The sequence below is a fragment of the Carlito syrichta genome, unplaced genomic scaffold, assembly GCF_000164805.1.
Source record: "Carlito syrichta isolate Samal-C Ts95f unplaced genomic scaffold, Tarsius_syrichta-2.0.1 Scaffold308805, whole genome shotgun sequence".
Taxonomy (NCBI): Eukaryota; Metazoa; Chordata; class Mammalia; order Primates; family Tarsiidae; genus Carlito; species Carlito syrichta.
The window spans coordinates 681,136-705,266 of record NW_007252901.1 but is presented as its reverse complement, the minus strand read 5'-3'; the positions used below and the strand labels follow the sequence as shown (position 1 = coordinate 705,266).

Here is a 24,131-nt window from a genome sequence, read left to right as displayed (position 1 = left end):
ATGGAGTCTGTTTCCCTTGGTTGCCTACTTTTTCACTGATCTGTATTGCATCAGACCCTGGTTGTTCCAAGTGTGTGCATGTCTGTAATATGACATCAGGAGTCAATAGACAGACACAGGGCATACTCTCTTAAAGTGTGGGATTATCTGTTTTCCCAAATAAATAAAAACATACTGGAGCATTTGAAGGTTTAAAACAAATTATATATACATATTTGATAATGAATATTGAAACTAGATAAAAGCTAAATTGTATAGACCCATTATAAATTATGTGCCATCTATAGAAAATTGATCAGGCCTGACAATTTGCAGAGAAGAGCTGTTGATGATGCAAAGTTTATTGTTTTTGTTTTTATTTTATTTTTTTATTTTTATTTTTAATTTTTTTTAAAATTTATTATTATTTTTTTTGAGTTGGAGTCTCACTCTGTCACCCAGACTGGAGTGCAGTAGCCGCTCCCAGCCACCGCAGCCTCGACCTGCTGGGCTCCGGCGATCCTTCCTCCTCAGCCTTCCGAGTAGCCGGAATTACAGGCGCGCGCTACCACGCCCGGCTGATTTTTTTTTTGATTTATTGTAGAGATGAGGTCTCGCTGCCCAGGCGGGTCTCGAACCCGAGAGCTCAGGCAATCCACTCACCTCAGCCTCCCAAAGGCGCGGGATTACAGGCTGAGCCACCGAGCCCGGCTTGTTTTTGTTTTTATTAATACTCGGATCTTCACATTTTAAAATCAACTTAGATAAAATTATTAACAAACCAGACAAACTGAAAATTATATCTAAATTGTTCAAATGCCTTTAAAAATGTTCAAACCTCTGTTGAGTAAATATATAAAGCAAGCTTTTTAGGTTGTGATGACCACTCACCTGAGCCTATAATACAATCATAGTTTGCAATGACAATGCACTCTTGAGCTCAGTGGATAGTTAATATAGACCAGACCAATTTTGAACAGTTATTGACCATTGATTTAGTTATTTATTTTTATTTGCCTCATGTATAATGAGTTAATAGTAATTAACAAATTCCATAACAACAAAAGAGCAATGTATTTTTTTTGTTTTAATTTATGGAGATGAGGTCTCTCTATGTCGCTTGGACTGGTCTTGAACTTCTGGGCTCAAGCAATCCCATCTTGGTGCTGAGTTTACAGGGTGAGCCATTGCAGCCAGCCAGCAATGTAATCTTAACTAAAAATCTCAGAATGGGAAAGAGTGGGACTTAGAAACGGTTACTTACATAAAATAAATTCAAAAGCTAATCCCTCAGAGTAGGCTACTGGATTGATAGTCTTGAATAATAGTAAGTCCTGCAAAGTACTACATGAAAAATTCTAAACAGTAAGTTTTCAAGAGTCATTATTCTTTATTAGGTTTATTTTTTCCCCAATTGAATACTTTCACATTCCACAGGACAGTATTCACTGCACAGATGTTTATTGAACATCTACTATATGTCAAAAAATGTGCTAGATCCTGATGACGCAGCAGTGAATAAAACAGTTGGGGTACTGTCTCTCATGAACTTATATCATCTTCCTGGTCTTCTTAAAAATAAACTAAAGTTTGTAAAGTGTTCCTTCACAGAAAACACTGAATGCTACAGGGGGACTTAAAATGTCAGAAATGAGCTGAAGATCAGCATTCCACTTTCATCTGATACAGATTATCTGTTTTTGTTCCCCAAACAGCGGCAAAACAAACCTGCACAAACCTGAAAGTGTTTTTGTAACAGCTCTGATTTTATTCCCTGTTGCCCTGTAAAAGACATGAAATTGGAATCCCCTTGAAATAGCTCTGTGTCTCGTTCACTTGTGTATGTGAATTTATGTGAATGAAAATGAATTACGTAAGGAAAACAGCTGCAATAGACAGTAATAGACTTTAATATTCAATATTCCTTATAGTATCATTTTCATACATTGCTGGTTATTACTATTTCTTAGGACACAGTAAGCTTATAAAGCAATTACATCAAAAAATCTTACCATGAGTGCTGTGCTATCTTTGTAATACTAGCTAGAAGCCTTTTGTACCAAAAGGATTTAACTAAAAAATTACATGAAGACAGAAAATCTCAATTCAGCTTCCCATAAGACATAAGACATGATTTTGCTGCTGTTGTACTTATATTATTCTATATTACCTGTGGAAAAACTTCTCCCTGAATCACTGGGAGGGGATGTGAAAATTATGTTATAGCCAAAATTGATACAGGCATAGGATGTCTTGCTGTTCTGAGTGAACCACAAGCCAAAATAAAATGCTGAGTTCTCGCCTTCTACATCTGCTGGTCAGCTTTGTCATCCACTGCCAATATCCAAGAGTATAGTTTACTATTTCATCTTTAAATCAAGGGTTTACATATTTAATTTCAAGCTAGAAAACATAAGAATGTGCAAAAGAAAATCTTTTGTACTTTGTCACATTTTCCCTTCACTTGAGTTATTATCTTGATATGTTTTCTGTTATCTTAATGTTGTCTTTAAAATAATCCATCAACTCCCCTCTCTAGATGTCATCTTAAAACCCTGTATTTCACTAATATTTGTCACTAATGGAGACATTCTCTAAAAGCTATTTCTCAGTCTCTTTTGTTTGACCTTTTAGACATCTGTGGGTAACACGTCATTCTCAAAATGTTTCCTCATCCACCCTTCCTATTTTTCTGTTAGCAGATTCTGGATCTCCTTCCTCCTCTAATGGGTCCTTTTTTCCTGCCTTTTCTTTTATTATCAACATTTCCCAAAGCTCTGCCTGGTTTGTTTCTTATCTGCACATGCTCCCTTGCTGACCTTCACTCTTTGGTGGTCAGTAACCATCTAAGTTAGGATGAATTCCATCATCCGGTCTGCAGCCCAGAACTCCACTCTGGTACTGGATCCTTTTGTCCACCTGCCCCGGTAGAGGGTCACCTCAGTGTCTTCTGGGCCCCTAGTTCACAAGGAACCACATTCTTTTAGTTGTAGAAGCCAAGGATCCTGGGTCATCCTTGACTTTTTATATGCCATCACGATACCTGTGGCTTCTGCCTCTAGAATCTCTCTTTCTTCTTCCAACTTTTCTCTCTCCCTGCCACCATGTCCAGGTTTAGCCCCTGTCCTCTCACCAGGCTCACTGCTGAAGATTTCTCTGCAATCAGGCTTACTTCCTCAGTCCATTCTCATCACTGCTGTTAGGGAGATTTGTCTGCAAAACAAATTGATCATGTCACTCCCTGCTGAAATCCCTTCAGGAGCTTTCTATGTGTCCAGCATGGTAGCCAGGCTCTAGTATGTGGCCCACTGATTACCATCAGCACCCTCCAGCCCTCCCTGTGCAGCCTTCACTCTGGCTGCTCAGTACTCCCTGTGATCTCCCAGATGTGGGATACTCTCTCTCTCCTCTAGGTCTTCCACTTGAATCTGCTCTGCCCCTTATTCTAGCAAAGACTTACAGTCTTTCCATTTCTGTTTTCTCTCTCCAAAGCATTTTCATAACCCCATCTTCTTAGCGCCCTCTCCTCCCAGATGCCTAAAAGGTTAAGCAAAAGAGACTGAGAAATAACTTCCAGAGCATGTCTCCAGTGGTGACAAATATTAGTGAAATACAGGGTTTTTAGGATGGCACCTACCTCCTATCACACTGTCATGGTTTTCTCTTTGATTTTCTTTTGTTGAAATTGTAAATTCAGAGACTTCCGGGCCCTTGTCAATCTGCCATGTTCTTGACTATCCATTGCTGGTGTCCAACCCAGGGCCTGACAGGTCAGTATGGACTGAATGATGAGGGACAGTCCTGGGGACTTTGGCATTTTTGAAAGAAAAAGAGAACTTAGCCGGGCTCGGTGGCTTAGCCTGTAATCCCGTGCCTTTGGGAGGCTGAGGTGAGTGAATTGCCTGAGCCCGCGGGTTCGAGACCCGCCTGGGCAGTGAGACCTCATCTCTACAATAAATAAAAAAATCAGCCAGGCGTGGTGGCACATGCCTGTAATTCTGGCTACTCGGAAGGCTGAGGCGGAAGGATCTCCAGAGCTCAGCAGGTCGAGGCTACGGTGGCCGGGAGCGGCCACTGCACTCCAGTCTGGGCGACAGAGTGAGACTCCAACTCAAAAAAAGAGAACTTAGTATTAGAAACTGAAATTCCAAAATAACCATCAGACAAGGTAACTAAACGAATTTGGGGACAGTGATTCTGTATTTCCTTTGTGGTCTCTCTTTTCTTAGATCTAATGCTCATACTGAAGTACATTTAAAAATATTTCATAAACAGTCATTGTTTCTTTCTTTTTTTTTTTTTTTTTTTTTTTAAGAAACAGAAATGGCTTCCCCTTGTTTTGTGCTTCTGAAGAATGGTTTCGCTTTTTAAGAGAGACATTAAATCCTGGTATTCTTTTCCATTGTTTTGATTCTAGAATACAAAACACAAGAGGAGAAAAATTGCTGTTACTTACCCTGAAGGAAACATTTGTAGAGGACTTAGAAAGGAGGGTGGAGGGGAATGGAAGTAAACACGGGGCATTGTTCTGAGTATTGAAAATAGCCTGTATATGAAAATTATGTGGATTTTAAATATTTTAAAGAAATTCATATTTGTAAAAATTACTATAATTTCACATAGCTTGCAGGTTTTTCATTATATCCATGTCAGAAGTGATTTTGTATCAAGCCTTTTCTTAGTACCAGTAGAGAATATCACCAGGTGAGTTTTTGTCTTAGAGCCCATATGGAGGGATTAAGTAATCAAGGACTACTTTAAAATGAATTCTTTCTCTTGGTTTAATCCTCTTAGAATTAGAAAGCTATATTAGAGTAGGAAGGGGCCTAAGGTATCATTTATGATTCTCTTTGTTTTCTGTATTATGAAATAAATCCAGAGAGGTCAAATGATTTACTTAACAGTCACAAAGCCAAGGTAGTGGCAAAATAATTTAGAAGCAAGGTGTCCATCCCTCTTATACAAGTGAGTGGATCTAATTGACTGTGATTGTGTTGTTCAGACAATTTATAGCCCAGTTGTGTTGGGAAGTTGTGTACAGTAGTAGCATGGGCTTTAGAATTCGACGGAATCAGTTAAATTCTGGCTGCTGCTAACCCAGGGAGTTTACCTCAGCTCTCTGATTCTTGCTGTGGCCCTCCTGGAAAATAAATGTTGTCCTGTACAACATTCAGCATGAAACTGTACCCTATATCTTTCTTCAGTTTACTCCAAAACTAAAACCTGTCTTTTCATTAGTTGCTTTGTTTACCTGTCCTTTGGATGCTAGTGTTTTCTACAATGTATAATTTGAATCTAGGTTAAATGTCTTTTAATTTCAGTGTCATGCTATGCCCTCACTTTTAAAGACCTACTTCCGTGTGACCTAGTATGTCATCTTAAGGAAAATGTGAGTCATGCATCTTTCTTAGGAATGAGTGCATTAATCAGATTTTTCTGCCAGTGCCTGCTCTGTGCATGCCAGGCTTCAAGGAAAGGTTAGAATATGCTCATAAAGACTGGAATAATAAGGTCTTGCCAATTACTAATAAGAGTTTAGTTTTAGGTTTTTCTGAAGGGTGTTAAGGCCACACCTATGTCAGCCTATCAGTGTTTTTAGTGGAAATGGTGGGATCCATTTTTTTTAGGTGAAAAAACATTATTTGATCTGCAAATGCATATTTACAGCAAAATGAGATTTTACTAAATTCCTCAGAAATTGTGTTAGTCTTTTAAAAGAATCCAAGATTTTAGCTTTTACTAAGTAAGAAGAGAAGAATATGCCAAGTATATAATGAAAAGCATATTCATTGGACAATAGCCAGTATTTTGTTATTAAAAACATTTATTATTTTATGATTATAAAAGCGGTATGTGATCATTTGGATATATTTAAAATAAGCTTATTATACTTACATTGTTTTTAGATATTGATGTTATTTCTAATTTGTATACCTTTTGTAAATAAAGTTATAATAAATATTGACTCACACGAATCTTTATCATTCCCCAACTTATTATTTCTTTGGGATAGGGCCCACAAAGTGAAATAAGTGCCTGACCAAAGAGTCAAAAAATGAGAGTTTTTTTTAACCTCTAATAATACATTTCCAAATTACTTCAGCAAAAGATTATCTTACTTCATAGTTCTCAAGTGTGGGTTATCTTGTTGCAACCTATAGCTATTTTTGTTCTGTAATAGGTGGAAAGGCTTTCCTAGGGCTAGAGTCCACGAGTCAACCACTGCTACTTGAGACTGAATTAAGTTGCGTTACAGAAAATTTTTGCACGTTAAACAACAGACAACTAAGTGAAAATTGCCGTCCTGTTCACTTTGGATTCTTCTTCTAATTACGTTTAGTTTTAATAGGGTTTTAATGTAAAGAGCCTGCAAGGGCGTGGGAGCAGTCCAGAGAGCAGAGGCAGGCCATTCTCCCAGGACCACTAGTGCTGCCTCTCCTCGTCTGAGCGGCTGGTGTCCCCTCTGACACATTTTTCTTTCTTAAACTCGTCGTCTTGCAACACAAAAAATCATCAAAAGATTTAAAACAAAACTGTATACCCCAATCAGTTTTTTAAAAAAAGAAATTAAAAGGCATTGTATCTTCTGTTAAATATTTATGTAGTAGACTATTGATGTCTTCATTTAAATCTGTCTTTTGAGATGCAAATTAGACATTGGTAGGGAGGTAGGGGAGGTGTAGAATCTTTCCCATGAAAATATTCAAGTGCTTAGCTTTTTCCTGAACAGACATCTTATTGTTTTTTTCTAGAAAGTCTGCATGGACTATTTTTTTAATCAAATTTTTATTTGACTGTATACAATTTTTAAATAGTCTTTTGGGATATTTAGGGATTTCTCATGAAGAGGCTTTATAAAGGTCTTATCATCTAGAAAATTACAGCATTATATACTTCAATTAAATGTATTTTTCAAGCAGACTTGAGGCTCTGTTGTCTATCTTCTGATAAAATAAATTATTGTGTAGCAAGCAGGACCTGTTTGTGGAGCCTTGTGGAGCAAGTCTTTATGTCTGTGCTCTTCATGCGTATATCCTCTTTAATGTGTGTTAAAATGCAAACATACTTGTTCTTAAAGGTATAGGGTATTAGTTTTGTTTTTTTTTTTCTTTTTACCTCCCCAGAGTATCTTGGAATTTAGGTATTGTATTCTTTCAGAAACTGTTCTTTTATTTCTTTACATCAGAGACCTTGAATATTTAATTTACTTTTCAGTAAAGCTGTCAGTTGTAATCTGCAATTTAAAAAAAAAAAACTAATAAAACAAATCCTCATTTCACAATTTAAACCTTATTGAGTCTAATTCACTAGCACTGCAAGTTTATTATTCTCCTGCAGTTTGACGTGCCTCCAATTGTAATTGTGTTGACCCTTCAATGCATTAAATCTCCCCAGTGCTTATCAAACTGAGAGAGATAAGTCTACAATTTGGAACTTCATTAAATATCTCATTTATATTAAACAGATGATAGCTTCTAACAGAAATAATAATTTGTTCAGTGGAAGGCACTGCGACAGTTGTGATTTCATGTTTGGAATGAGCAGTCTTCTCCCTCGTTTTGCTGTGTTGTGCTATGCTCCTGTCCACTCCCTGCCACAGCCCTGTGTGTCTGGCTGGCACCAAAGCGTCATAGGATGTTAGTCCATGTGGTAACCTCAGAGCCCACATTGTGAGGATTATAGTTAAGCGTGCTTTGTTCCCCCTTGAAACAAATGTGCTTCAAGGCCTTACAAATGTACATTTATTATTCATATGATTTTTATGAAGAATAAGACTTATAAGACATGGCTAGCTATCTTAAGGAATGCTCATACCATTGTAGTTCACGATCCTAAAAAATGACCTATATTTTTTGCTTTTTTAGTAGATTGTATATGTTTGTGAAATATTTGTTTCTTTGTGAACTTCATTAGCATATTTGATCCTTTTTTCCATGATGTTCTGTACACTATTAAAGTGCTCATCTCAGTTACTCACTATGTCATACTTATAAGATTACAGTAAGAAAATACCATGATTATTCTTAATTTCTGGCAGAAGAAGTTTACATTCGGTGTATTGTTCAAAACACCTGAGCTAACAAATGGAGTCTTTAGGTCTTGTAGGGAAGGTGGTAATTCCACCAGCACACAGGTAGATGTGTGCTAATTGTTAGATATGTTTACATGCAAAAGTATAAAAACTATAGCTAAATTCCAGCTTCTATTCTGATAAAGCATGCCTTTTATGAAGCATCGTCTAGCAAAGGATTTTGAATTACACTATAACTTAAATTGACTTAAACAGACACCAACAGTTAAATTGAAAAAATAAGCAACAAGATCAGATTTTTAAAAAAACTTTAATATGCATATTTTTCCTCCAGTGGTTGAAATCTGACATAACTTCATGGGAGGGACAGGATAAAGTGGCACAGAAAGTTGGTCATTAGGCAGAGCTGTCATCACAAATTATTTTGGTACAGGGTGAAAAGTTCTAGTTCATTTGTTACCCAGTTGGATATAGGCCTTGGGCAAGTTGTTATAATTCCCCCATGCTGCTAATGGGTCTCCCTGTACTGATCTCCCTTGCCCCCCTTTTTCTATAGCTAAAGTCACCTGGGAGCCCCCCTGGACCTGAGCTGCCCATTGAAACAGTGTTGGATGACAGAGAACGAAGAATTTCTCATTCACTCTACAGTGGGATTGAGGGACTTGATGAATCACCCACAAGAAATGCTGCCCTCAGTAGGATAATGGGTGAGTCAGGTAAAACTCTATTTATCACATCTTCTTTTTATGCTTTCACTGGTTTGCTGAGAGGTTATTAATGTAATATTAATGTAAAAGAGGCCCATGTTTCGAAGAGGAAAATGAACAGGTTCATTAAAACCATTCAGGAAGTGTTAATGTGATGAGAGTAAATCAATACATTGATTTGTTAAGTGACTTTTATATCTTGTAACATGTGGGAAGAACAAAATTTGAAAGGGATCCTATGGAAAGGTTTTCCAGTGATCAAGATATTCTTCACTTGTTTGGAACAATAAGTGAAGTCGTGCTTTAAAAGATCAGAATGTAATGGGTTCATGGCAAGAAGGATTCAAAAATTATCATTCACAGAGGCATTCTTGGAGTGAGAGGGAAAATATATACATATATATACAGGTACATATGCAATATTCACACTTATTTGGTTTGCACTTAATCGAATGTTACTATATTTGAATTGTATTTCTAATTTTTCAAAACCTTGGTTTTAAAAGCCTGCACTGATCGTCTACATCCTTTGTTTGGATTCCATACCATACTGTCTGCATGGCCCCCAGCGGGTAATGAGGTTATTAGCACTTGCTCGGCAGCAATTCAGCTTTCTACTAACAGACCTGGTTAATCAAGACTTGCTCTGCCACCGGAGTGCTTGGATTTACTGAGTTGCTCATCTTGGGATCAGCTTAGGAGAGTTTTAAAATTTAAAACACAAGAAGCTGTTTTGATTAAAATATCACCTGATATAAAGCACTTTTATTGCTGGGTATATTTTGCAAGGCTCTCATTTAAAACAAAACCCTAAATTTAACTCCATTTTGAGTATACTTAATGCAGATTTAATACAACTCAAGTTTTCATGGAGTCTCATGGAAACAAGAATTTCTTTTATTCATCAGGGGATGTTTATGGAAAGCCTGCTATTGGCAAGACGTCGCGTATATACTTTGGCTATAGATACAAAGATGAGTTAGACACAGTCTCTGCCTTCAAAGAACTTTCTACTGGGCATCATCGGAAAAATAAATAAACAATGCCTAGTAGAACTTTCTGTTGTTCTTCCTCTAATTCTTCTAGCTTTTTAGTTTGGAAAAATTGCTAAATTCTCAATTTCTTATCTTGTTACATGTAGAACTTGGACATGCCAGCTCTCTAACTTTACTTTGTCAGCATTTTTCTGTTTACCTGCTTGGCATAAGTAAAAGTCCAGGGTGGATGCTACACCTGTTGTGGTGACCACCTGTTGGGTGACAGGCATGGTCCATAGTTTATCACATGTGATCTTGGTTTATTACTTATCCCTCTCTTCACTGCTGTTGGATTTTCCATATTTTCTTGGGCTTTGGTGTAAAAACTTTATCTTAAATTCTTGTGTACTGATCAAATTTCAGACCCCTTGAGAGAGAAAGAGTGTGCATGTGTCCCTAGATCTTTGTGCACACAAAGTGATTTGCTGTAATTTCCCCTTTATTATAGGAACATAGGACTTGCCATACTGAATCAGACCATTGGTCCACCAGTTCCTGTAACCGGCGTCCTGCCTCCAACCCCTGATGCTTCAGAGGAAGGCGAAAACCTAAAACTAAAAAACAAACCCCCAAAATCCCAAAATTCACCTAGTGACCTTTTGAAATGTTGTATATCTGGGTTCAAGAGACATTCATTTTCTTCATAGCCTATTGCCCTGATTTTGTTAGCTATGGCTTCATTAGCTCTTCTCCGTTTTCATTATGGTTGCATTTGTCTCCCCTTCTGCTTGATTTGTAATGAACTCTTAAAACTCCAGATGCTTCCCTGGGGCAGTGACTTCCCTCCCAGCCCTGTGCTTTGTGAGGTGTCTGCTCTTTTACCACTTGGGCTGGCGGATGACGGACTCATTACTGTTTGAGGATAGGCCAAATTACTGATGTATGATTTGAATATTTTCTTAAGATACTTTTTTACATTTTGTACTGGAAAACTAGAGATTCTAGGTAGTTTTACCCTGATAAATGTATTTTCTTTACTTGATTTTTCTTGCATTTGCAAAGTTGAGAATTCCTCAGTCTGTCAGTCCTTAATGCTAGTGTCATTGGCCATAAGAATCAAATGCTATTTGTGAAATTAGTTTCCACTTAAACTTAAAAATCCTTTGTAAGATGTTACCTTGCAATAGAATGCCAAAGCAGCGTACAAAAGTTATTTGAGGACTGGATTTCTATTAGCCTAAACCAATAACAATGGTATTTATTGATTTTCATTGTCTGTGCATGGAAATTTCTCAGAAACATCTTGTTTCATTATGACATCATTGTTGTTTTTTATATGTTTAGAATCACTCCTGTGTAGATACTATTGGAGGTGACGATATTTATTTCATAATCTGCTATAATATAAAGATAACTTTGTATTGAAATTTCAGCTTGTTGCATTAAGAAATTATTCATTTTAGACCAGGGAAAATTTTCACATTGGTTATCCCCGACGTAGGACTGTAGACCAAAGGGAGCTTTGAGGCTTTCTGACCCATTTCTGTGGGAACACAGCACAGGAGAAAGGCTTTTAAAATATATACTAAAAACGAAAGAGTCTTCAGAGTTAGAATCATGTCAGATGCCATCAGCCACACTTTCCCACTTAGCAGACAAAGGAACCAAATCCCAAGATCCCAAGATGTTTTTATTCTATTTTGGGGGGGGGGTGGGTGGGTGGGTATTTCCTACATCTAAAAATAGCCCTCTCTGGGGAATACTGAGATCACACAATAAGTATTAGTGACATTTTGGCATTCATTCTTTGTTAACATCAATTTGTAAGTGTCCACATCTTTAAGCATTTGACAATCTCTAGAACCTATTCCATCCTGGCACTCACTGTAATCTAAAAATCAAAGAAGTTAACCTTTGAAACCAGCCTTGGAAATCATGTACTCCAGCCTATTCATATTTAGGGAAATTATGGGCCATAGAAATTAAGCAGCTTCACAGAATTCACACGGTTTCTGTGTTTCTAAACCAAAGTTTGAATGGATGTTTTTCTGAGTCATGAGTCTCACTTGACTCAAACCTGATCAGTCTCTTTAGCTTTTGATGGGCTTAGTTATAATTGTTACTGAAGGCAAGATTTCTCCAAATGTTATCTGTTTTGACTGAATTTCTACTATCATTTTATTAGGATTTTATTAGTCCTGGGCATGCATCAAAAAGTAATCTTCAATAGGACTACATAGGATTTGTCCGTTGAAAAGCCTTAAAAATATTTCCTAATTGTTGGTCTGTGTTAACTAATAATAAAGCAAAATCAATACTTGTCATTGTGAATTTAGCCAGGACATCCACACCATAAAATACATTACATGGGGACATTTGTGAGCATGGGCCTTAACTTTTTCCCAAATCTTTTAGCTGAAGAATTTTTCTGTTTAAAACAAAACTGAAATATATTGTATTCATTTTAGAGTTTATCTCAGTAGCTTCTATATTCCTACAGATGTGGTGAATTTAAAAAGTAATTATGTTTAGGATATTTTAATCTTGTTAGAAATTTGACATTGAAAAATGCAATATCAATGTTTTTATTGTGAATCATACCACTGGCACAGTTTTCCTCAAGCATTGTGTGGTGTTACATTTTATGTAAATTTACCAATGAATAAATGTTTAGTAAACAATCATTTTGTATTTCATTGTTTCCCTCCACAAGATATAACTGGTTTAAATCTTCATTTGTAGGTATTTGGCTGACTAGTTGAGCAAAGAGGAAAGTCAGACTATCAAGTCACTCTTAGAAGGTTTCACATTTATTATATGTGCCAAGTGCTAGCAAACATAGTTCAGAAATCATGGCATTACCTAGGTGAAGCTTAGAAGAATATGTAGTTAGGCAGTTTAGTTGTCCATTATCCCAGGTATTCTTGGAACCTTATCCCAAAACTATATTCCTGGCAAACATGTTAAGAGGTGGAAAATTGTTGGAAAATATGAATTATCAAGTCTTATGAAATATTAGCCTCCTGAATCATAGTACAAAATTATTGTCTTACTATTAGGGAGATTTGTTGCCATTTATGTATGAAATTTTAGATCACTTAGGTACAACATTTCTATTTAGATCTACTTACTACAAAGATAAATTATCATATGAGCCATTCAGTGTTCCAATTAGGCTGCCTCTCAAAATATGTTGTGTAAAACCAACCAAGAATTAGTCTTTGTGTTTACAAATGTATGCACTTAGGTTACACTGTAATATTTCTGGATGAGGATTTGGTATATAATGTTGTGACATGCCCCATCAGTGGTGAGTTGTCAGGGGTAACCCTGGTTATATAATTCTGTATACTTTTTTGGGAGATGAAAGTATGTCTTCAGAAGGAAACATTTGTTTGTCTAATAATGCTGGAATGTCTTGCCTTATTTCTAAATAATTTTTTTTTTTTTTTTGAGTTGGAGTCTCACTCTGTCGCCCAGACTGGAGTGCAGTGGCCGCTCCCGGCCACCGCAGCCTCGACCTGCTGGGTTCTGGCGATCCTTCCGCCTCAGCCTTCTAAGTAGCCGGAACTACAGGCATGCGCTACCACGCCCAGCGAATTTTTTTTTTATTTATTGTAGAGATGAGGTCTCGCCAAGTTGCCCAGGCGGGTCTTGGACCCGCGGGCTCAGGCAATTCACTCACCTCAGCCTCCCATGGCGCAGGATTACAGGCTGAGCCACCGAGCCCGGCAAATAATATTTTTGTTGAACAAATTTCTGTACTAATAATCCTAAAACTTGAGTAGAAATAAATGAGTGATTTGAATTCAGGAAAAGTTAAGTATTACATTTGAATTACATTTTTATCACGAGCATTCATATAAAGCTGCTACTTTTCATAGTTTATCAAAACGGGTGCATTTGAAATTAAAGTAGAAAGTCTTTCTTGATAAAATGCTGAGAAGAGTTTTCGGTAGAATTTGTAGTATTTCTGTAAGAGAGTAGTTGATGCTAGATAATGAATGCAGTTGAAATCTCCAGCAAGTTTAATGTTGTGTGTTATCCTGAAAAGATATGTAGCAACTTAAGTGATTTTTGCTTCTTTGCTGAAATATCTAGAAAAATGTATACTTAAAAAAATTCTTCGGGAGAAAAATGTCCTTTGGCCCGGTGTGTTGGCTCTTGCCTGTAATCCCAGCACTTTGGGAGGCCAGGGTGGGAGGATCACTTGAGCCTAAGAATTCAATACCAGCCTAGACAACATAGTGAGACCTTATCTTTACCAAAAATCAAATTTAGCCAAATGTGGTGGCAGGCACCTGTAGTCCCAGCTATTCATGAGGCTGAGGTGTAAGGATCGCCTGAGTCTAGGAGGTAGAGGCTGTGTTGAACTGTGATCATGTCACTGCACTCTAGCCTGGGCAACATAGTGAGATCTCAACTCACAAAAAAGGAAGAAAAAATCCTTCAGCTTGAATATGCATTCCCCAACATTCTTCTGAATGTTACTTTTAAAATTAGATCTGAGATTCATGCTAATAAACTCCTTGTACATTGTTGTTGTGCAATTTTAAGAAAATAATTTATAACAAACGAAAAGTTCACCCTATGTAAAATGGTGGTCGCATCTTGGGAAAGTGCGGCAAGCCACTTATTTATTTAGGAACCTGTGTAACTGACTAACAGATTTGAAAATTGTTCTTAAAATGAGTTTTCCCATCCTCCTGTAAGATGAACAGTGAGGTTGTCAGGTCTCCTTGCTCCATGGGCAACAGCGTATCACGGTGCATTTTTTTGCCTTGAAATATACTTTTGTCCCAAGAAAGATTGTGAAACGTAATCTGTCATGCTGATCCATGAACCTCAGCAGATTTTCTGAGCAAGAAACTGATCTATAATACAATTGTGGGTCTTTTCTTCCCAAGGGCACTATATCCTAATGGAATAAATCCGCATTTACAGCTCCTCAGTCATGGTCTAAAAAAAAATCTCTGAGCAGTGAGATCCTAATTTTGTTGCTTCAAGATCCCTTCTGGCATCTCCCCTTCCTTAGGCCTTGATTCTGGGGGTACTCATTTTTGGAGTGTCACCTGAATGTACTGTGGGCTTTTCTTCATCATGCATTTAATGATGTTGCTGGTGATGTCTAAAATAAAGGCCATCATTTCTTCTAGCAGGAAAGATCATGTTCATCATTCAGAACCCAACCCTGATGTTAACTCCTGTTTGATTCCCAGCACCCCCTGCCCTGGTGACCCATGCAACTACAACACAAGTGAATACCACAGTGCTTTTGGCACTGCCCACAGCACCATACAGTTATGACTGTTTGTAGGTCTTTCTCCTTCACTAGGATATGAGCTCCTTAAGGACAAAGGTTATGTTTTACATTACCTGATATGTAGCAGTTGTCTGATGAATGAATGAATGAATGAATGATGGAAGTTAGTAAGACTTCCCTCTAAATTTCCTGGTAAAAATTTTCAAAGGATGCTTGCAACTTAGAATGTGTGTACATTTTCACATTAAAAGACATTTTGGAGATCATCCCTGGCTTTATGAAGTGTAAAATCAGAAAAATTGTACACTGTTGTGCCCCGAGCTGTGTAGCAGCAGTGACCAAGATAGTAATAGACTCAAGTTCTCTGTTTGACAATCCTTTTTAACAGTAAATGTGCTTAATTTGATTTTATTCTACTAGGTTGAGCAGGTGCTTGGAAATTTAGACTTTTTCTAATAAAGAAGAGTACTAGAATAAATAAATGTAACACTTAGACCGATGTCTAGAATTTCTCTCTTTTTTCACCTGGACAGGTAAATACCAGCTGTCCCCCACCGTGAATATGCCCCAAGATGACACTGTCATTATAGAAGATGACAGGTTGCCAGTTCTTCCTCCACATCTCTCTGACCAGTCTTCTTCCAGCTCCCATGATGACGTGGGCTTCATGACAACAGATGCAGGCGCATGGGCTAAGGCCGCCATCAGTGATTCAGCCGACTGGTAGGTCCAGTGGCAGAAAACATCAGTTAATTACAGTCACATTTTATTTTATGTTTAGATGGCTTATCACCGAGCACAGTTAATTTCCTTGTGGCAATTTTCTGTCTTCCTGGTTTTTATATACTTATTACTCTCTTCACAAAAAGTTACCCCCAACCTTGTGAACTTGCTCAGTTACAGCCTAACCAATACCCAACTCATTTGTTTCTGCTTCACTGTTTATGATTTATTATAGATTGGTGCTAATTTAGTAAATTGTTTTTCCATTTAATACATTCTCAGCAAATTCCTAACAGTTCACTAACTTTAGCAAAACTGATTATTGATGTGTTCTGATGGGGAGGAGGCTTTTTTTTTTAAATTTTCATTTTAGAGTGCTATAACTATATTGTTTTAAGTGCTTTGTAATAGCTAATAGCATAGTGACTTTGGGGGCAGTCTCTTGCTGTTTTTTCTCCTGTGTCTTTTGAAATAGAGGAAAGCATTTGATATTATTGAGCCAATGTGAGGCTCATGAATATGGCTGTGTGCCTTAATCTGCCTGCCTGGTAATTATATACATCAATAAGCAAAAGGAAAGCTCCTCTTAGGGACGACCTCATGAGGTTGTAGTGATAATTAACACAAACCATGTGAAGTATTGTACCAGAATTTTCTTATTGCCCTTTCTCTGGGGTCGTTTATGAATACATCAGCAAAATTACATTTAAATGTTATGGCGTTGTTCCTTCTCCACTTACCTGTTTCTGCTTCTTACTCTTTCCTGAATTGTGTAGATATTGAATATGAGACAGGAAGTGTCCAGGGGACTGGCATTTATTTGTGTTAACATTTCAGTGATGATTTAACAAAATAAGCCCCTCCCCTAGTCTTCTCCTCCTCCCCGCCCCCCGCCCCCCGGCCCGGGCTCCTGCTATGAATACACAAAATACAGTTCATTTATCTGCTAATTCTGTAGATGTTCTCTTGGAATTATCTCACCTGTTATTTCAACCCTTGAAAAGTTTATCTCTAGCTTTTCATTTCTTTTTAAATTCTTTTTGAAAACATGGAATTTAAAAATATAGCTGCACTCAAGTTTGCATTATAATAGCCTATCTTTGAGTGTGTGTGTGTGTGTGTGTGTGTGTGTGTGTGTGTGTTTTAGTTAAATGTAGAGGAGAAAACTACAATATAAAATAAAAACACATTTGAAATCTGCAGATGCTGTTACATTGACTGCTGTAGTTTCTGTCCCTTTCTGAAAGTGAAAGCAAGAACAGAGAAAGTAAGGATTAGATATATGCAGTATTCATTTTAGGGACAAAAGCCTTTGAATCTCCACCATGATGAGAAATTGTGGAGGTGGGCATAGGAGTAGATCTGTTTTGGGCCTTAGATAGCGGTGTATTGGTAAAAATAGATAAATAACTAGCAGGGATAGTTGGTGGCATTAATGTCCCTAAAGGGTGGGGTTACAAAACGGTGAGGACTTGTATGATTTTGCTGTGGGGAATGTGGGGCACAGAAAAGAGTATGAATGAAGGGTTATCCAAACAAGAATGACAGCTGTTCTGAATCACAGCAGAAAATGTAAACTTTTCCAGCCTGACAATATCGTCCCTAATCCTTGATGAAAATGTTATGAAAACAAAAGGGCAAAAAGACAGAATTAATAACTAGAATGTTAATAACATTAGGGGTCAGGATCTGGTTACATTCTTTAAAGAATCAGCTGCCAGTTCTGCACTCTAACTTGTTAAATATTCCAGTGTACTATTTATTGTTTCTGAAATTAGTTTAATAGTTATATTGATAGAGAAGTATTAATTTTGTCATGGTTTCAGTATATTTAGTTATTTTAAGACTTATTAACTGACACTCATTTGATATTTTAAATTGTGTATGTTTACAGTTCACTGCACAATTGTGGAAGACTGAGTATGTCAGATGGCTAAACTTACTTGTTAACGGCTAGAATATACTTTTTTCCAATCTATTAATTGATTGAAGGAATAATTATAATAATGTGTTTAAGAGAGAAATGAGTATAATGACAAATTCTAATCTTCATGGTGACATAATCTTAGAAGATATAAAATTAGTTTTACAAGTATATCAATATGTGGTTTTTAGCAATATTAGCAGTGACAATTTGTATTTATTGGGGAAATCTTTTACCAGTAATTTCTATTAAAACTGTATTTCAAATTCATTCTGTCTACAAGTTTGATCCATTTTTGGAATTGAGGTTTTAAACGATTCCACATGATATTTAGAAAGCGTTGATAAGCATGTGCAAAAGAGACCTGCTATCAATATATAAAAGAGTTATTGAAAATATATTATTTATAGTTTGTTACTGTTAACTTGGATCATACTTCTTATTATTTGGGTTTTAATGTTTTACTTCTGGAACTGTCTTTCTTGGCTGGGGTGTATGTGCTCTGATAATTACAAGCCATATACATCATAGCATCTGAAATTTCAAGGTAAGCATCTCCCTGCTTCTTGAAGCATCAAATTGAAGCATTCAAAGTTTTGGAGAATAAATATATTATTTTAAAAATGAAAAGATTTAGAGTAGAATGCAAATAAAATGAGATGTTTATTAAGATATAGCATGGTGCTTTACAGAAATATAAATCGAAATTGTTCTTGAATTGGCCTAAACTCCCAGGCTCTGTGGGATAAGATGCATTTTCCTCTTTTTCTGTCTGTGGGCCAGACTAGGAGAGGCAAGGTTCCCAGGGGGGAGAATTGAAGGAAAGGCTCACTGTGAGATGTTGACTCTGCATTTGGATGATCTTAAATTCTGAGTCCTAGGCACCTACCTTGCCTCACCCTTGGTTTTTGCTTTGCACTTGCTAGAAAAGATTGAGCAGGATTGTCCATTTCCTTTATGTGTTTTTTAAGGACCATATATTTGCATCACCATAATTTATATTGCTTTGAGAATTTGAGAAAGGCAGTCTTCATTGGGTAATAACTTATTTTGCTTAGTGGTTTGCAGTTTACTTAGGACTTTTGCCTCCTGTAGCTGAATTGTCTCATTAGCCTTGTAAGTGAGGAGGCAACATTTCTCTTTATTATACATATTAAGCCCTAATAGGACCAAAACATTTCAAGTCATTCTACACAATGGCAGAGCTTTTTGCTTGGGCGTTGGCTTTTCATAACTTTGGTTTAGATATTCTTTGGGAGCCAGCTCTCATTTCATGCACTGTAAATTGCAGCTAAAATTCTGTTTTGCATCCTAATCAGATTTTGTCAAATAACTAATATTTTGTAAAATAACTAAATATACTGAAACCATGACAAAAACCAACATGGCTGGTAACTCTCACAAGGTCATAAAGGGGCAGAGAAGCTGGCTTCCCTCAAAACATGAATTCAGTTGAGAGTTGCATTGGATCCCACCTGGTTGATAGGCAAGGTGGCTCAACCTTGATATAGGAGAGTTAGTGCATTTCGTTACTTAATGTGCCAGGCACAGAGAAAACCATTTGCATAGTATGAGCTCTGCTCAGAACACCTGACAATGCACTTAAAAATGTTCATAGACTTTTACACATGGTAGTGATTCTGTCATCTCCGACCACATTCATTAGAACAACGCTTGAGAGTATATCCTGTTACCAGTGATTTGCCATATGCTTCCTTGTCCTTTCCTACTTGAGCCACTGGACTCGTGGCCCCCAAGTCAAACATTGTCTGCACTTAATTCTGTTTCTCTTGCTCCCCCATCTACTGTTGAATCTCTCATCTGTGCATCCTCAGTGGCTGTTTCATACTTCTAGTTTCAGATTTTCTTAGGAGCTCATGGAGAACAGGAATCTTTTCTTATTTGGTATTTTGGCCTAGGTGCCCAGTACAATGCCTTAATCAAGTAGGTTCCCATAAAGGTTTGTGAATTGATTTCTTTTCACAATTAAATATTTCACAGAAACTGCGTCCTCATGAAATGACATGTTATAACAATGGTTTGCTCCTTTTCTAAAACACAAGATAAATGATGTACGAGAGGATGATAATACCTTTTTTTTTGAGACTTCTATTTAATTGTAATTTATATGGTCACTTGTTTGCTCCCAATATTTGTTTATAACATATGACAGGTTTCCTCAAATATTTCATCCTTCCAATGTCTGAAAATATCAGGCTCATTTTCTGTACTCACAAATAATGATGTTTATCAAATAGTGTAGAAATGGAGAGGAAAGTAAAGACAGAGAAAATTCACATGGAGAAAGTTGCTCTAGATTGAGCGTGGTGGCTCACTCCTGTAATCACAGCATCTTGAGAGGCTGAGGTGGGAGGATTGCTTGTATGCACAAGTTCGAGACCAGCCTGGGCAACACAGTGAAACCTCATCTCTACAAAAGAATTAAAAAATTACCAGACATGGTGGCATGCACCTTTTGTTCCAGCTTCTGGGGAGGCTGAGACAGAAGGATCGCCTGAGCCCAGGAGCTTGAGGCTACAGTGAGCTGTGATCGTGCCGCTGTCCTCCAGCATGAGTGACAGAGTGAGACTCTGACTCAAAAAAAAAAACGTTTCTCTAAATGTTAAACTAATTTTGTATATTTCCATCATCTTCTACATAGCCACATTTTTAATGGACTATATTTAGTTTAAATTTCCTTGAGGAATATACATATATGCATATTCACAGGTATATAGGAACTTTCCTAAATTGGATATCTTCTATATTTAGTAAATATTTTTATGTCTGTCTCTTCATACCAGCTCTCTGAGTCCAGATGTTGATCCAGTTCTTGCTTTTCAACGAGAAGGATTTGGACGCCAGAGTATGTCAGAAAAACGCACAAAGCAATTTTCAGATGCCAGTCAATTGGATTTCGTTAAAACACGAAAATCAAAAAGCATGGATTTAGGTAGTGAGTACAATCTCCATGAATCTTTATCTAAATAAGGTTTAAATGCTTTCAGGATAAAATTGATGGTCCCAAACACATGTCTGTTTACTTTGAGCAATAGAGAAAATAAATGTGAAATGTGGCTATTTGGCAAAAATTAGTTTTTCTCTGAGTTTGAGATAACTATATTACTCACAAATGGCATGTTTACATAATTTGCAATATGTTAATATATATGTTTTCTTATGAGAAAGGAAACAAACACATGTGCATATCATGCTATGTTCACATATCTTTATTTTGTAAAATAAAATGTTTTTACCCTTTGGCTATTTAAAACCAATTTCAATGTAATTGTATTTGGTTGAGTATGGGATTTTTAAAGTAGAAGGAGAAATTTTGGAGAGAAACCATTATCTCAATCCATGTCTGGAATTTGGTTACTTCATAATATCTTCCTTTCATTGCTGTTCTTTAAGGTTTATTGAATAGAAACTCTTACTTTTTTTTATAACTCAGGCATTTAATTGAAGTAATAATTTGAGATAATATTTATTATACAAAGTGTTTGAGGGCAAATGAGAGGAGGAAAATAATCATAGTTGTCCAATCAAACACCAATCAGCTAGTGTCTCTTTAAATCCAAATCCACAAAAAAAAGTAAAATAATTATGTCTACAAAGTGAATGATTTAAAACCTTTGTTAATCAATTGTAACTTATGCTGTTCTCTGGTGGCTGTTTGTACTCCAACACTAAAAGCATTAATTTATCATTTGCATAAAAGAAAAATTTGGCGATGCATTGCCTTGGCTAATTATGATATGCTAACATATAAATAACACACATGTCTGTGAAATGAAATGACTGGCATATTGCATGGAGACACTGCTTTTTTTCTCTCCCTTTTTTTGACTATGAATGTTTGCTTGATGTTTCATAGCATTTGCATGAAATATTATCTAAGAATTGTCACCTAACTGAAAAGATCTGGAAATGATTGAAGCATGCTGGGCTATGGGAACTAACTGGGCTAACCATTATACATTTACCTTTTAACAGTAGCTGACGAGACTAAACTCAATACAGTGGATGACCAGAAAGCAGGTAAGAATGGACAGTTAGACTGTTGCCATAGAAACCGTGGCCCAAGGAGCTTATCACAATTATAGAGCTGCTGGTCATATTCCATGTAAACATAAATATTCCAGTCTTACACAGATGTTTTCATTGTGGTAAATCAGATTACATAAGAAAAGAAAAATTTTGCGTTAGAAGAAATGTATCAGTGGTGTACATGCTAAGTGGAAATATTATTTAGTGCTTCAAAAGGCTAAAACAACATAGATTTTCTGAGTTATGTTTGTGTAGAAATGTTTGTCACAATTTCTATAAAATAATAATTCTCTGAACATGACTTCTTATGGTAGGCTTGTAAGTTTTTAAGTCCTCTATATGATGTTTAGGTTATCACCCAAACTGTGATTCTCATTGTTGTTATTTTTATTTGAATGATAATAGTGCTAGTACAAGTATTTTTAACTGTAGGACTATGTCCAGTATTGCTATCATTAGTCACTCAGAAAATCTTAATCCTTTTTTGGGTGCTAGAATTAGTTTAAAGTTAATCTTACATTGGATTAGATTATAATGCATATGAATTCATATCTTAACTTTATGAACTTGTTCTTAATTAATTATTTCTAAAATACTGCTATACCATTCCATAGAAACAATATATTATATTGCACTGGGTTTTGCATTATAGTAGATTTTGCTTTTTATGTTTTTGTATGAAAACAATCAGAGGAAAGTCTAAGTGTAGTTAAAGTAATTTGCTTTGTACAAGTGGCTATTTATGATTTATGATTATAAGTTTGGAATCGTATTTTAATTATTCTAGATCCAGCATGATGTAGTTACACCACTTAACACTAATTAGCTTCAATTCACCTTTTTAACCTGTGACAGTAATTAGTTTTTGACTGCTTGAAAAGTTTTCATCCCACATACATGTGTAAAGATTACTGTGGACATAGGTGGTGTTATCATATTCTGTAGAGTATAAGATAGATGATAAAAATTACATCTCATAAATCATAGGATTAACTATATTGCAAGGCAATTAACTATAGCCCCAGCCCTTACTAAGTAGTTATTATTCTCATCAAACATAAAATTCAGTGAAATTCTAAAGCAGGACTGAAAAAATATTAGTAGATAGTTCATATATGTAAAAATAGTAGTTTCTGCAGTTAGCAGTATTCAGTACTTTTAAGGAAGTGACCCCTATCCAAGTTAATGCTTATAAAAACCAGATTGAACTGCATGGGTTAAAAGACATGAACTTACGTACTGTGCAACGTAGGTAAATTAAGAAAAATGACTAATTTAATTCACAGCTACTACAAGGAAAAGGAAAATTTATTGTTATTTTAAAAATAATAATGATAGCTAAATTTTAACACAAAGAATTGCATAACCCTCAGACTAAGAAGACAAAATATATCTGTTCAAACTGTGTGTTTTTATGTTTTAAAATGCTAGATTCTAGAGAAAAAAACCATTTTTTTTACACTCGATACAATCTATCCTACCAAATTAAACTGGAAAATCTTGGGACAAAAAAATTATTACATAGATGCCAAAATACTTGTTGGTCTGTTGGTTTTAAATCTACATGAATAAAATATGTACACTAGAATCTCCCCTCCCCCAATATTAGACAGTGAGCAGATTTTTAGTTATTTTTCTTCCTTCACTTCACTTGAGATTCCAAGATTATCGTGATTTTGCAGTTTAGTCCAAAGGTTTTTGGGAGAATCGTAGTGGCATTTTAGCAAAGAGCATCTGTCTAGCCATAAGCCTTTCATAATGAAAATTGAATTCTGTTTCCCTTTGCCCCTTGCAAAAGACATCCTCTACTTACTTTCTCTTTCTTTTTTCTTTTTCTTTTTTGACAAGAGGATATTAGTAAGTAGGAATTGAAAAACAGGTCAAGAGAAAATAGAATTATTATGATTTCTCCCTTTTCCCCTAGATTTAGGAATCTTGTCCCATATTTTGGGGGTAAATATACTTTCTGAAAGAACAAGAGAGAACAGGAATAAGAAGAAAATTGGTTTTTTTGATGGTTTCATTCTTGAAATACAAGAAGTAAGCAAATTATACTTAATGTCCTAAAATAATATTTTAAACCTCTTATATAAAATAAGAGGTTTAAAATATTATTTTAAAATTAAAATAAAATATTGTTTTGTACAAATGAAACTGTCTTTTGCCTATGCTTCATATAAAGACTTTTTTGCTTTTTACTAGCATTATTAAATTTTTATTATTAGCATTATTAAATGCTAAATTTATTATGTTAGCAATTTCAGTAACTTCTTTAGGGAATTTTTTTTTTTTTTACTCCAATCGGTCACCCAGATTGGAGTGCAGTGGCCGCTCCCGGCCACCGCAGCCTCGACCTGCTGGGCTCCGGCGATCCTTCCTCCTCAGCCTTCCGAGTAGCCGGAATTACAGGCATGTGCTACCACGCCCGGCTGATTTTTTGATTTATTGTAGAGATGAGGTCTCACTGCCCAGGCGG

At 36.2% G+C, this 24,131-nt stretch overlaps 1 protein-coding gene across 11 annotated transcripts in view; it reads left to right on the top strand.

The window, feature by feature from the left end:
* The window catches only part of PARD3 (par-3 family cell polarity regulator), a 675,053-nt gene that overhangs the window by 431,795 nt on the left and 219,127 nt on the right, over window positions 1-24,131 (top strand). For 4 of the 11 annotated variants that reach the window (XM_008065805.2, XM_008065804.2, XM_008065802.2 and 1 more), the window contains 4 exons: window positions 8,568-8,718; window positions 15,492-15,681; window positions 20,410-20,471; window positions 21,602-21,646. In XM_008065805.2, the coding sequence (XP_008063996.1) occupies window positions 8,568-8,718; window positions 15,492-15,681; window positions 20,410-20,471; window positions 21,602-21,646 (448 nt within the window). Of the gene's footprint in view, window positions 1-8,567; window positions 8,728-15,491; window positions 15,682-20,409; window positions 20,562-21,601; window positions 21,647-24,131 lie in introns of all 11 variants that reach the window. The other 7 variants (XM_008065800.2, XM_008065799.2, XM_008065807.1 and 4 more) reach the window with 4 other exon arrangements.